The 14669-nt window shown below is 41.7% G+C and overlaps 1 protein-coding gene across 2 annotated transcripts in view; it reads left to right on the top strand.

Moving 5' to 3' along the window:
• The window catches only part of COL6A6 (collagen type VI alpha 6 chain), a 179238-nt gene that overhangs the window by 86603 nt on the left and 77966 nt on the right, over nucleotides 1–14669 (top strand). For both annotated transcript variants that reach the window (XM_042238535.2, XM_060396529.1), the window contains exons 15-20: nucleotides 1980–2051; nucleotides 2137–2163; nucleotides 2487–2531; nucleotides 2622–2675; nucleotides 3455–3517; nucleotides 14406–14471. In XM_042238535.2, the coding sequence (XP_042094469.1) occupies nucleotides 1980–2051; nucleotides 2137–2163; nucleotides 2487–2531; nucleotides 2622–2675; nucleotides 3455–3517; nucleotides 14406–14471 (327 nt within the window). The remainder of the gene's footprint in view (nucleotides 1–1979; nucleotides 2052–2136; nucleotides 2164–2486; nucleotides 2532–2621; nucleotides 2676–3454; nucleotides 3518–14405; nucleotides 14472–14669) is intronic.

The following is a 14669-nucleotide window of genomic DNA, read 5'->3' as shown; positions in this document are numbered from 1 at the left end:
CATCCATTTACTTTCCTTCCTTCTTTCCCTCCTTCCTTCCATCCATCCATTTAATAAGTGGATATCAAGCATCTCACAGTTTATCACATTATTTATCAAAGACCTCATCGTAAATACACTCATCATTCATTTAACAGGTACATCTTAAGGTATCTCTCCATGTGCCAGGCACAGTGCTAGACCACAGAAATAAAAATAAAGAAAAAAAAAAAAAGATTTCTTCTATCTCAGGCAAATTCCAGACTGGTGGAAAGACAAATGAGAAGCAGTAGGTCTAGTTGTTACACACGAGAACTCTGCTCGAGGTATATGAGGTGCAATGTGATAGGGTGGGGAAGTGCAAATGCTGGACCGCCTCCGGTGACAGCCTGAGAGGAAGGCTGCAGATAGGGGGTAATGCTTGGGTGGCATCTGAGGACAGATAGAGCTTTCTCCAGGCTAAGGGGGGAAGAATATTCTACCACAGGGAGAACAGTGTGATCAAGGGTGTGTAACTGAGTCAGAGAATTGTGTGTTCACAGAATAACATATGGTCAACATGGCCAGAATCCAGGACACAGTGAGAGGAGATTAAGTTGCAAGACCCGGAGTTCTGGGAGTCTCGAGTACTCTGAGAAAGACTTGGAGGTGTCTTCTAGTTGATGGGCATCACTTAATGATGTTTAGTTGGTTAGTTCAGTCGCTCAGTCGTGTCCAACTCTGCAACCCCATGGACTGCAGCACACCAGGCTTCCCTATCCATCACCAACTCCCAGAGTCTACCCAAACCCATGTCCATTGAGTCAGTGATGCCTTCCAACCATCTCATCCTCTGTAGTCCCCTTCTCCTCCCGCCTTCAATCTTTACCAGCATCAGGGTCTTTTCAAATGAGTCAGTTCTTCACATCAGGTGGCCAAAGCAGGGAATTTCAGCTTCAACATCAGTCCTTCCAATGAATATTCAGGACTGATTTCCTTTAGGATGGACTGGTTGGATCTCCTTGCAGACCAAGGGAGTCTCAAGAGTCTTCTCCAACACCACAGCTCAAAAGCATCAATTTTTTGTCACTCAGCTTTCTTTATAGTCCAACTCTCACATCCATACATGACAACTAGAAAAACCATAGCCTTGACTAGATGGACCTTTGTTGGCAAAGTAACATCTCTACTTTTTAATATGCTGTCTAGGTTGGTCATAGCTTTTCTTCCAAGGAGCAAGCATCTTTTAATTTCATGGCTGCAGTCACCATCTGCAGTGATTTTGGAGCCCCCAGAAATAAAGTCTGTCACTGTTTCCACTGTCTCCATGATGTTCAAGCACAGGATTAAAAACGGCTAGGGCATGGGTTTAGAAAGCGTGCTCAGGCAACATCATGGAGGATGGCAAGGTAGGGATTGCAAGTAGAAGTCTTGCAGCAGCAGGTACAGGACAAAACTTAGGGCAGCGTGAATAGATATGTTAAGGAGGTTGAATGGATGTACCTTGGTGACCACTTGGGGAGAGAGTGGCTGAGGATGACATCTTTGTTTCAGCTCTCAAGACTGCACCGGCTGGTGGGATTACCAAGACAAGGATCACAGGAGTGGTTTTAGGTTAAAGATAGAAAGAGAGAAAGGGAAGGAATTTGGTCAAGAAATCTGCCCCTTGCTTAGGTCATACCTAGAGCATCATGCTCCGATGTCTCGTCAATTCTTCACTGTCTATTCCCAGAATGTCTTCTGAAATCTTGAGAATGCATTTCAGCTGCCAGTTGCTGTATGTCTGTTTTACTTAGATACTACCCCACCCTGGAGAGTATCCAGGTGGGATCCAACACAGAGGGTTGTCATCAGAGGAGCTCTGATTTGCTTCCACTGTCAGTTTTGATAAGCATGAATTCTGGGTTATAAACCCATGAGCAGTTGCGCTTTTTTTTTATCCAACACGAAGGTTGTCAGATTTCCAGGACAGATTCCAGATGACAATAGGAAAGCTCGTCTGAGTCTGTGTTCTTCCTTAGGGAGAAAGAGGAGCCGGTGGACCTGTGGGGGAACAAGGTACTAAAGGATGCTATGGTGTCAAAGGCCCTAAGGTAAGGGTTGCACGAAGCACTGTGAAGGCTTCCCAATGTTAGTTCCTTTTCCCACACTAACCCCTGCTGTCCTTTCTATTTCCAGGGAACCAGGGGACTAAATGGACAGGAGGTATGGTGTCAAACATCATTTATCTGCCCATCTGTTACCTAGAATTATTTTTGAGGCGATTGACCAGTAGATTGTACAAATGAGGCTTTGTTGACCTTCCTTTTTATTGCTAATCATTTCATTTTGTTTACTAATGCCTTTTGTTGCAAACAATGTTTGTTTTTAGTTGACAATTTCTATGACTCAGTAATGTTCAATATGACCCAGGGCCAGCCTAGCAAAGACCGTGTATAAAGAACACAAAATCTGACTTTTTATTTGGTGTCTGGCTTCTTTCCACGTAAATGCAGTACTCTGTTTTCTGATCACATCTGTCTTTTCAGGGAGAAGCTGGGGAAAGTGGAATTGATGGCTTAAATGGAGAACAGGTAGAGCCTTCTTTTTGTATCATGAAAACCCTCTGAGCTAGTTTTCATTAAGAAAATGAGAATTTGAGTTTATTGTTCTCTGTGTTTTAGGGTGACAGTGGTCTTCCTGGAGCAAAAGGAGAGAAAGGCAATGAAGGAGCCCAGGTAGGCATTCAATAAAGGGACAACGTAGAAACGGTACTGGGAATTCAAGGCGTGACTAAACAGTAAGACAGTTACACCAGGTATAGCTGTCAGCTAGGATCATGAAAGTGTTTTAGGATAACCAGAAGACCTCAGCTGCACGCAACAAGAAATATTAATTTCTGATGTGTCTGGGAAGTTCAGCTGATCTAGGCAGTGCATGGCTGACCTTGGCTCATGTGTCTGTAGGTTGGCTGGGGGCTTTGTTTCACTTGTCTCTTATTATCCTTCTGGGAGTAGAGAGCTCCCAGCCTTTTATGGCCGTGGCTGAAGCTCAAGGGAGCAAATAGAAACACACAAGCTCTCTCGAGGCCCCTTGGGGCCTAGGCTTGGAACTCTCACGGCGACACTGTAGATCTTACAACTAAATCTTATTCTGTTGACCAGAATGAGCCACGACCAAACTCAGGGGTAGGGAGTCAAATATGGATAATCTCTCTGAATCTCAGTCGCCTCATCAAAAGAAGGATAAAACCAATACCTGGTGCACACAGTAGTTACAAAATAATGGACAAGATAATGAATCTGTCTGGAACACAGAATTTACCACTGTGGCGAATAATTGTGGCCACTGTTAAATTACTCACATGGTGCCTGAAACTATTGGTTGTTCCTCTGCTTTACAAAATAACTTTGGTAAGAAAACACTTGATAATTTAAATCGGGGAGAAGATAAGCTCCTTGTTTTTATTAACGTCACTTAAAATTCTTGTCCTTCTTCTCCTTTGTGTTGACTTTAGGGGATACCGGGAGAAAGAGGAATTTCTGGAGACCGTGGAGCAAAGGGCTTGCGTGGAGACCCAGTAAGTGTGCTGGACCGAGGGGCTGCAAACTAACGTCACATCAGGGCTAGTTTCCCATCAGCACTTCTGGTGGGGAGAGGGAGCACTACCTTAAAGCATTACCGTGGCAGTTCTGAGTTGAAATCGTCATGGGCACAACTGTTTAGAGTTTTAAAAACAAGGCCTTGTGCCTGATACTCTTCATATACAAGATGAGTATGGATAGTGAGACAGTCTTGCCACTGTTTGCGTATGTACTTTTTGAGAAAACATTTCCAGAACTTCTTGTGCTTCAGAGCTATGAAGGCATTCCACTTCATTCCATTATTTTCCTCAGTTCAGTTCAGTTCAGTCGCTCAGTCATTTCCAACTCCTTGCGACCCCATGAATCGCAGCACGCCTCCCTGTTCATCACCATCTCCCGGAGTTCACTCAGACTCACATCCATTGAGTCCGTGATGCCATCCAGCCATCTCATCCTGGGTCTCCCCTTCTCCTCCTGCCCCCAATCCCTCCCAGCATCAGAGTCTTTTCCAATGAGTCAACTCTTCACATGAGGTGGCCAAAGTACTAGAGCTTCAGCTTTAGCATCATTCCTTCCAAAGAAATCCCAGGGTTGATCTCCTTCAGAGTGGACTGGTTGGATCTCCATGCAGTCCAAGGGACTCTCAAGAGTCTTCTCCAACACCACAGTTCAAAAGCATCAATTCTTTGGCACTCAGCCTTCTTCAGAGTCCAACTCTCACATCCATATGTGACCACAGGAAAAACCATAGCGTTGACTAGATGGACCTTAGTCAGCAAAGTAATGTCTCTGCTTTTGAATATACTATCTAGGTTGGTCATAACTTTTCTTCCAAGGAGTAAGTGTCTTTTAATTTCATGGCTGCAGTCACCATCTGCAGTGATTTTGGAACCCAAAGAAATTAAGTCTGACACTGTTTCCACTGTTTCCCCATCTATTTCCCATGAAGTGATGGGACCGGATGCCATGATCTTTGTTTTCTGAATGTTGAGCTTTAAGCCAACTTTTTCACTTTCCTCTTTCACTTTCATCAAGAGGCTGTTTAGCTCCTCTTTACTTTCTGCCATAAGGGTGGTGTCATCTGCATATCTGAGGTTATTGATATTTCTCCTGGCAATCTTGATTCCAGCTTGTGCTTCTTCCAGCCCAGCGTTTCTCATGATGTACTCTGCATATAAGTTAAATAAGCAGAGTGACAATATACAGCCTTGACGTACTCCTTTTCCTATTTGGAACCAGTCTGTTGTTCCATGTCCAGTTCTAACTGTTGCTTCCTGACCTGCATACAGATTTCTCAAGAGGCAGGTTAGGTGGTCTGGTATTCCCATCTCTTTCAGAATTTTCCACAGTTTATTGTGATCCACACAGTCAAAGGCTTTGGCATAGTCAATCAAGCAGAAATAGATGTTTCTCTGGAAGTCTCTTGCTTTTTCCATGATCCAGAAGATGTTGGCAATTTGATCTCTGGTTCCTCTGCCTTTTCTAAAACCAGCTTGAACATCAGGGAGTTCACGGTTCACGTATTGCTGAAGCCTGGCTTGGAGAATTTTGAGCGTTACTTTACTAGTGTGTGAGATGAATGCAATTGTGCGGTAGCTTGAGCATTCTTTTGCACTGCGTTTCTTTTGAATTGGAATGAAAACTGACCTTTTCCAGTCCTGTGGCCACAGCTGAGTTTTCCAAACTTGCTGGCATATTGAGTGCAGCACTTTCATAGCATCATCTTTCAGGATTTGAAACAGTTCAACTGGAATTTCATTACCTCCACTAGCTTTGTTCATAGTGATGCTTCCTAAGGCCCACTTGACTTCACATTCCAAGATGTCTGGCTCTAGATTAGTGATCACATCATCATGATTATCTGGGTCATGAAGATCTTTTTTGTACAGTTCTTCCGTGAATTCTTGCCACCTCTTCTTAATATCTTCTGCTTCTGTTAGGTCCATACCCTTTCTGTCCTTTACCAAGCCCATCTTTGCATGAAATGTTCCCTTGGTATCTCTAATTTTCTTGAAGAGATCTCTAGTCTTTCCCATTCTGTTGTTTTCCTCTATTTCTTTGCATTGATCACTGAAGAAGGCTTTCTTATCTCTTCTTGCTATTCTTTGAAACTCTGCATTCAGATGCTTTTATCTTTCCTTTCTCCTTTGCTTTTCACCTCTCTTCTTTTCACAGCTATTTGTAAGGCCTCCCCAGACAGCCATTTTGATTTTTTGCATTTCTTTTCCATGGGGATGGTCTTGATCCCTGTCTCCTGTACAATGTCATGAACCTCCATCCATAGTTCATCAGGTACTCTATCTATCAGTTCTAGGCCCTTAAATCTATTTCTCACTTCCACTGTATAATCATAAGGGATTTGATTTAGGTCATACCTGAATGGTCTACCGGTTTTCTCTACTTTCTTCAATTTCAGTCTGAATTTGGTAATAAGGAGTTCATGATCTGAGCCACAGTCAGCTCCTGGTCTTGTTTTTGTTGACTGTATAGAGCTTCTCCATCTTTGGCTGCAAAGAATATAATCAATCTGATTTCGGTGTTGACCATCTGGCGATGTCCATGTGTAGAGTCTTCTCTTGTGTTGTTGGAAAAGGGTGTTTGCTATGACCAGTGCATTTTCTTGGCAAAACTCTATTAGTCTTTGCCCTGCTTCATTCCGCATTCCAAGGCCAAATTTGCCTGTTACTCCAGGTGTTTCTTGACTTCCTACTTTTGCATTCCAGTCCCCTATAATGAAAAGGACATCTTTTTTGGGTGTTAGTTCTAAAAGGTCTTGTAGGTCTTCATAGAACCGTTCAACTTCAGCTTCTTCAGCGTTACTGGTTGGGGCATAGACTTGGATAACTGTGATAATGAATGGTTTGCCTTGGAGATGAACAGAGATCATTCTGTCGTTTTTGAGATTGCATCCAAGTACTGCATTTCAGACTCTTTTGTTGACCATGATGGCTACTCCATTTCTTCTGAGGGATTCCTGCCCGCAGTAGTAGATATAATGGTCATCTGAATTAAATTCACCCATTCCAGTCCATTTTAGTTCGCTGATTCCTAGAATGTCAACGTTCACCCTTACCATCTCTTGTTTGACCACTTCCAATTTGCCTTGATTCATGGACCTGACATTCCAGGTTCCTATGCAATATTGCTCTTTACAGCATCGGATCTTGCTTCTATCACCAGTTACATCCATAACTGGGTATTGTTTTTGCTTTGGCTCCATCCCTTCATTCTTTCTGGAGTTATTTCTCCGCTGATCTCCAGTAGCATATTGGGCACCTAATGACCTGGGGGGTTCCTCTTTCGGTATCCTATCATTTTGCCTTTTCATACTGTTCATGGGGTTCTCAAGGCAAGAATGCTGCAGGGCACCTCAAAATATGGACAGGGTGAAAGAATTGGAGCCGTCTCTTTTTTCTCTTCTCCAAGAGTCTTTCTCCACTGAGAATATTTGCTTAATTTCCTTGAGTCCAAGTCAGCTAAAAGCACATTAGCCAAAATATATTACCCACAAATACCTGCTTTAATGGGGATGCAACCCTGTTGAGCAGGCATAACCCACACCAAATCAAACAGGACGCGTGCCAGCCTAGGGGATATGCCAAGTCCACTGGACATCAGTAGTCTAGGACTTTGATCACCCACATGTCAATCTTCAAAACCTTAATGAATTAGGATTTTGTAGGTTTTTTTAAACATTCATTAAAACTTTAAAAGTTGAGATAAAATTGTGTGTACAATGTAATATCTATATAACGTTGCATAAGTTTAAGATGTACGACAGGTTGGTTTGATATATTTACATATTAGGATGACCACCTTAGTGTTAGCTAAGTCCTTTAACAGATACATAATTATCACTTTTTTGTGTGTGGTAAGAATATTTAACACCTGGTCCTTTAGCAACTTTGGAGTGTATAGTACAGTATCACAGCCTATCATCACCATGCTATTCATTAGATCTCTTGAATTTACTGTTAAGCTGTAACAGGCATCAGAAAGTACACATATTATGAGTGCAGAGCTTGATGACTATGAATACCCTGTGCACTCACCACTCAGGTAAAGAAACAGAACATCAGACAAGAGGAGAATAATGCCCAACCCCCCTCAGGTGTACTTCAGTCACAACCGGCCCTCCCTAAGGTAATCACACTGTCTCAGGACCATGAATTAGTTTTACCCATTACTGAACTTTTCACTGGTATTATACAGGAGGCACTTTTCATTCCCAGCTTCTTATATACTTGTGAGATGAATCAGCGTGGTGAATATCAGCAGTTCATTCAATCCTACTCAGCTGAGTTAGGTTCAGTTCAGTCACTCAGTCGTGTCTGACTCTTTGCCCCAGGGACTGCAGTACACCACACTTCCCTGTCCACCACCAACTCCCGGAGCTTGCTCAAACTCACGTCCATCGAGTCAGTGATGCCATCCAGCCGCCTCATCCTCTGTCGCCCCCTTCTCCTCCTGCCTTCAGTCTTTCCCAGCAACAGGGTCTTTTCTAATGAGTCAGTTCTTTGCATCAGGAGGCCAAAGTATTGGAATTTCAGCTTCAGCATCAGTCCTTCCAATGAATATTCAGGACTGATTTCCTTTAGGATGGACTGGTTTGATCTTGCTGTCCAAGGGAGTCTCAAGAGTCTTCTTCAACACCACAGTTCAAAAGCATCAATTCTTTGGCACTCAGCTTTCTTTATAGTCCAACTCTCACATCCATACATGACTACTGGAAAAACCATAGCTTTGACTAGATGGACCTTTGTTGGCAAAGTAACGTCTCTGCTTTTTAACATGCTGTCTAGGTGGATCATAGCTTTTCTCCCAAGGAGCAAGTGTCTTTTAAAATTTCATGCTTGCAGTCACCATCTGCAGTGATTTTGGAGCCCGAGAAAATAAAGTCTGTCACTGTTTCCATTGTTTCCACATCTATTTGCCATGAAGTGATGGGACCGAATGCCAGAATCTTAGTTTTTTGAATGAATTAATGTTTTACTGTGTGAATATTCCTTGATCTGTTTCTCCATTCTGTTATTGATAGATATTTCAGTTGTTCCAGATTTTGCTTTTATAAATATTACTGATATATACATTCTTGAATGTGTCTTTCATACACATTTCTACTGGGTCTATACTTTGGGAGTAGACTGGATGATATTTACTTACATCTTTACAGCCAAACAGTTTTCCAAAAAGTTTGCACTGATTTATACTCCCACTATCAATGTACCAAAGCAGTGTACCACAACCATCAGAAACCCTAAAATGTATAAAACTAACAATACTAAGTGCTGATAAGGGTGTGGGGCAACTGGGAATGTCACAGGACTTCGTCTTTAATAACTCCTCCTCCAGTACACAGTGGTTGTTCAGAGAAAGAATTTTGTACAATACATACTGACAAATATCAATGTTATGTATGCATTGCAGATAACTCTATTTATTTTTTTTATTTTTTTTTAAAATTTATTTATTTTTAGTTTTTTATTTTTTAAATTTTAATATCTAAGCAGAGGAATTTGCACTTGAAGATAACATTGACATATGATGATACTCTGATAACGCAAGAGTTTCAAACCACTTCAAAGTGTCTAATTAGAAATAAAAATCTATCCACAAATAAGGGTAATGAAGAAATAGTAGTTCAAATGCAAAGACGTTCCAGTCATCGGTATACGATGGCCAAAAATTTACTTGGCGTGTTGCTATAAAATCATAATTCAATTTAATCAGAATCCCCCCTAATTGTCTGCATGATTGTGTAACACTTTTAAAAGAATCTGAATAATGTAAAAATACTTTTATTTCAAGAGAAATGTTCTATGACTTTGAGATGGCTGAAAATTCAACCCATGGGAGCTTCCCTGTGGTGTATTGTCACTATACTGACTTCCAATGGTTTTTCAATAAATAATAACTCTTCCCAGACACTTGGGAATGTACACCTCAAATTGATGAAAGCTCTCTCTACTTCTTCCGTGTATTTTTTGATGGGTTTACCATATGGGGAAATAGGGGGAGAGCAAGATTGAGAGAATAAATAGGACACAAGTATAATCTACATGCAAATGGCACAAATTCCTGAAAATATACGCTTTATTCAGAGAGAGTTTTTGATCACATAAAAGCTCATTTGCTTGAAATTTACCATTTTGACATACTTTCTTAATTTATTTTATTGAAATATAGTTGATTTACAATGTTGTGCTAATTTCTGCTATATAGAAAAATGATTATGAGATATATATATATATATTCTTGAAGCTCCAGTACTTTGGCCACCTCATGCAGAGAGTTGACTCATTGGAAAAGACTCTGATGCTGGGAGGGATTGGGGGCAGGAGGAGAAGGGGATGATAGAGGATGAGATGGCTGGATGGCATCATGGACTCGATGGACGTGAGCCTGAGTGAACTCCGGGAGATGGTGATGGACAGGGAGGCCTGGCGTGCTGCGGTTCATGGGGTCTCAAGGAGTCAGACACGACTGAGTGACTGAACTGAACTGAACTGATTCTTTTCCATTGTGGTTTATCACAGGACATTGAATATAGTCCTGTGATAAGCCATTGAATATAGTCCAGGATTTCCCTGGTGGCTCAGATGGTAAAGTGTCTGCCTACAATGCAGGAGACCCAGGTTCGATCTCTGGGTCAGGAAGATCCTCTGGAGAAGGAAATGGCACCCCACTCCAGTACTCTTGCCTGGAAAATCCCATGGGCAGAGGAGCCTGGTAGGCTACAGACCATGGGGTCGCAAAGAGTCAGACACAACTGAGTGACTTCACTTCGCTTGTTGAATATAGTTCCCTGTACTTGTTGCTTACGCATTCTGGACATAATAGTTTGCATTAGGTAGTCTCAAACTTCTAATCCTTCCCTCCCCGACTCCTACCCTGGGCAAGCACAAGCTTTTTCCCTACGCCTGTGCCTCTGTTTCTGTTTCAAGGTAAGTTCATTTGCGTCATATTGTAGACTCCACATATAAGTGATATCCTATGATATTTATCTTTCTCTGTCTGACTTACTTCACTTAGTATGATAATCACTAGGTCCATCATGTTGCTGCAAATGGCATTTCTTTCTTTCTTTTTATGGCTGAGTAGTATTCCGTTGTGTATATCTATTATCTTCCCTATCCGTTCATCTCTTGATAGGCATTTAGGTTGCTTCTATGTCTTAGCTATTATAAATACTGCTACAGTGAACACTGGCAACATGTAACTGTTTTTATAGTTTTCTCCTGATATACACCCAGGAGTGGGATTGCTAATCATACGGCAATTGTTTAGTTTTTTGAGGAGCCTCCACACAGTTCTCCATAATGACTGCACCAATGTGCACTCCTACCAACAGTGTTGGAGAGTTCCATTTTCTCCACAGCCTCATTGGTATTTGTTACTTGTGGACTTTTTAACGATGGCCGTTTTGACCTGTGTAAGGTAGTAGTACCTCAGTATAGTTTTGATTTACATTTTTCTATTAGCGATGTTGAGCGTCTTTTCACGCACCTGTTGGCCATCTGTATTTATTCTTCGGAGAAATGTCTGTTTAGATCCTCTGCCCATTTTTTGATTGGGTTGTTTGTTTCTTTATTATTGAGTTGTATGAACTGTTTATAGATTTTGGAAATTAAGGCCTCACTGGTCGCATCCCTTGCAAATGTTTTCTCCCAGTCTGTATGTTTTCTTTCCATTTTGTCAGTGGTTTCCTTTGCTGTGCAAAAGCTTATATGTTTGATTAGGTCCCATTTGTTTATTTTTTGTTTTATTTCTATTGTCTTGGTAGATTGATCTAAATATACTTGTAGGATAAAATTTCTTGTAATTTGAGGGAAGGCTGACGTAGAACATTTGTCTGAGTGACACTTTAGTAAGGTTCATCATTCTAAAACATATCATTATTAGAAGCCCATGTTTAATCATCAGTTCAGTTCAGTTGCTCAGTCGTGTCCAGCTCTTTACAACCCCATGGATTGTAGCACAGCAGGCCTCCCTGTCCATCATCAACTCCTGGAGTTCAATCATAAATTTGTATTAAATGATACCATTTTGTCTAATTTCATAAAAATTTAAAGAGTGGGCCAGATCATATTCAGCCTGACCACACAGCTGGTCTGCATGGAAAGTAGTTCTGTTCTGTAGAATGTGCTGGCATATGATTGTTTATGTCATCTCTTCAATCAAATAGTGCAGAGTTGGACTATAGTAAGCAGTGTATATACCCAGTAGAAGAAAATTTGGGACTTTACCTTCCTTTTTCTTCCTTGCTGTTCTAATGAACATACAACTCTTTAATTTTGTAATTCATCAGATAAATATTAAACAAGAATAAAACAGAAGAGGTAAGGAAATAACCTTTGGCTTTGGTATGTGGGGAAGAGAAATAATTATTCATGTAAATTTTAGTGCTATCAGTTGTAAAATAAATTCTAAGCCCATGTTTTGTTTTGTTTTTTTTCCACTCTGTCAGCCTTAAGCCCTGTGAGTATAGAAACTGCATGTTTAAAAAGGTTCCAAAGTATCTGGAATGATGCTATGGTCCTGTTGGTGATCTCAAATTACTTACTGGTTGATGAAGGTCATCTATCAGCCAAGTCTGCTATCAGCCAAGCAGCCAGGCAGCTGGCTCTCAGCAGGAGTGGGTAGTTGCCCTCCCCTCTTCATTTACTGATGAATTGGCTGGTTCAATTGATCATCCGGGCATCATGGCTGCTGTTTGTGGTCTGAACCACCCAAGAGAGAAAGCTTTCAGTTTGGCCTGCCTAGGATAACATCCCATAATGTGGGCCTGTTTTCAGTGCTCCTGCTAGAACATCTGTATAAATATTGAGAAAAACTCAAGATTCCAAGACTTTCTGAAAACCAGAAAAGTAGGAATAAACCAATGGTGTTAGAAGGTATTCAGGGACCCAGGAGGAGAAAGAGAGTGTGTGGCACATAAAGCCCTCAACGCTGTTCAGAGTCCTCGCATTCTTGGGGCGGAGCCCATCACAAACCTTTGCCTTTGATATTACTCAGCCATTAAAAAAAAAAAAAAGCCATTTGCAACAACATGATTGGAGAAGGCAATGGCACCCCACTCCAGTACTCTTGCCTGGAGGATCCCATGGGCGGGGGAGCCTGGTGGGCTGCAGTCCATGGGGTCGCTGGGAGTCGGACGTGACTGAGTGACTTCACTTTCACTTTTCACTTTCATGCATTGGAGAAGGAGATGGCAACCCACTCCAGTGTTCTTGCCTGGAGAATCCCAGGGACGGGGAAGCCTGGTGGGCTGCCATCTCTGGGGTCGCACAGAGTCGGACACGACTGAAGCGACTTAGCAGCAGCAGCAACAATATGGATGGACCTAGAGTTTATCATATTAAGTGAGGTAAGCCAGAGAGAGAAAGATAAATATCATATGATACACTTATATGGGTGATCTAAAAAAAATGATACAAATGAACTTATTTACAACTGACCCACAACCATCGAAAACAAATGTATAGTTACCAAAGGCGAAGGCAGAGTAGGGATAAATTAGGAGTTTGGGATTAACATACACACACTATGTACTGTTCACTTGCTAAGTCATGTCCGACTCTTTGTGACCCCATGGACAGCAACACGCCAGGCTTCCCTGTTCTTCACTATCTCGCAGAGTTTGCTTAAACTCGTGTCCACTAAGTCGGTGATGCCATCCAACCATCTCATCCTCTGTTGCCCTCTTTTCCTTCTGCCTTCAATCTTTCCCAGCATCAGGGTCTTTTCCAGTGAGTCAGCCCTTTGCATCAGGTGGCCAAAGTATTGGAGCTTCAGCATCAGTCCTTCCAATGAATATTCAGAATTGATTTCCTTTAGGATTGACTGGTTTGATCTCCTTGCTGTCCAATGGTCTCTCCAAAGTCTTCTCCAGCAGTACAGTTTGAAAGTATCAATCTTCAGCACTCACATATACACACTGCTGCTGCTGCTAAGTCGCATCAGTCGTGTCTGACTCTGTGCGACCCCATAGATGGAAGCCCACTAGGCTTCTCTGTCCCTGGGATTCTCCAGGCAAGAACACCAGAGTGGGTTGCCATTTCCTTTTCCAATGCATGAAAGTGAAAAGTGAAAATGAAGTCGCCCAGTCATGTCTGACTCTCAGCGACCCCATGGACTGCAGCCTACGAGGCTCCTCCATCCATGGGATTTCCCAGGCAAGAGTACTGGAGTGGGGTGCCATTGCCTTCTCTGGATATACACACTACTATATATAAAATAGATAAACAACAGGGACCTGCTGTATAGCACAGAGAACTCTACTCAATATCTTGTAATAATCTATAAGGGAAAAAAATCTGAAAAAGAATATACATATATATATGTATATATAACTAAATCACTCTGCTGTACACCTGAAACTAACACACTGTCGGAAATCAACTAGGCTTCAATAAAAACAAACAAATGACAAAAAAAAAAAAACAAAAAAAAAACTTTGCCTTCCGCAAGGGCAGGGGATGGGGGGTAAAATCTACCAACCCTCAAATATAAACTTGCCGAGGCCCCAAGAAAGAAGACCAGAAGCTAAGAGAAAGAGGGTAGTAGCAAGAAGGAAACACCTCCAGACTCAGGATAGGAGTTGCCCTCAATGCAACTCATGTTGCCCTGCCTCCTCGGCTGTGTATTCCATCACGAGCTCTCATCTGGGCCCTACACACTTGCCTTAGGTCTCCATGTTCTCCTGCTAATGCAGAGCTTGGGAGGAAAGGAAGATATTTATAAGCCATTTATAATTTAGCCTACTTCTGCTTTCAAATGGGTTAACCTTCTCTTGTCACTTTTTTGGGGGGTGACCAGGTATGTTACAACCATATTACATTTTTAAGGAGAAATGTTCAAAGCCTATTATTTTCTATTTTTCAGGGAGTTCCTGGATTTGACAACAGCATAGAGGGACCCAAGGGCTTGAAAGGAGAACTTGGAAGACAGGTAACTGTGGGCTTTTGGAAGTAAGTTTGTAAATATGTGACAATGGTGGGCTCGGGGTTTTAGTGATAGAATATGAAGTATGTATAAAGAATTTGGGATCAGAGTGAATATACCTGATACAGAAAATCTATTTTTAGAAGCAGAAAGATTCATTTATCCCTTCTTATTTGCTATGCTGGAACTTAAGACACATTCTCT

This window comes from Ovis aries, chromosome 1 (assembly GCF_016772045.2).
Source record: "Ovis aries strain OAR_USU_Benz2616 breed Rambouillet chromosome 1, ARS-UI_Ramb_v3.0, whole genome shotgun sequence".
Classification (NCBI taxonomy): Eukaryota; Metazoa; Chordata; class Mammalia; order Artiodactyla; family Bovidae; genus Ovis; species Ovis aries.
Note: the sequence above shows the minus strand (reverse complement) of the source record. Positions and strands in the feature narration are given on the sequence as shown.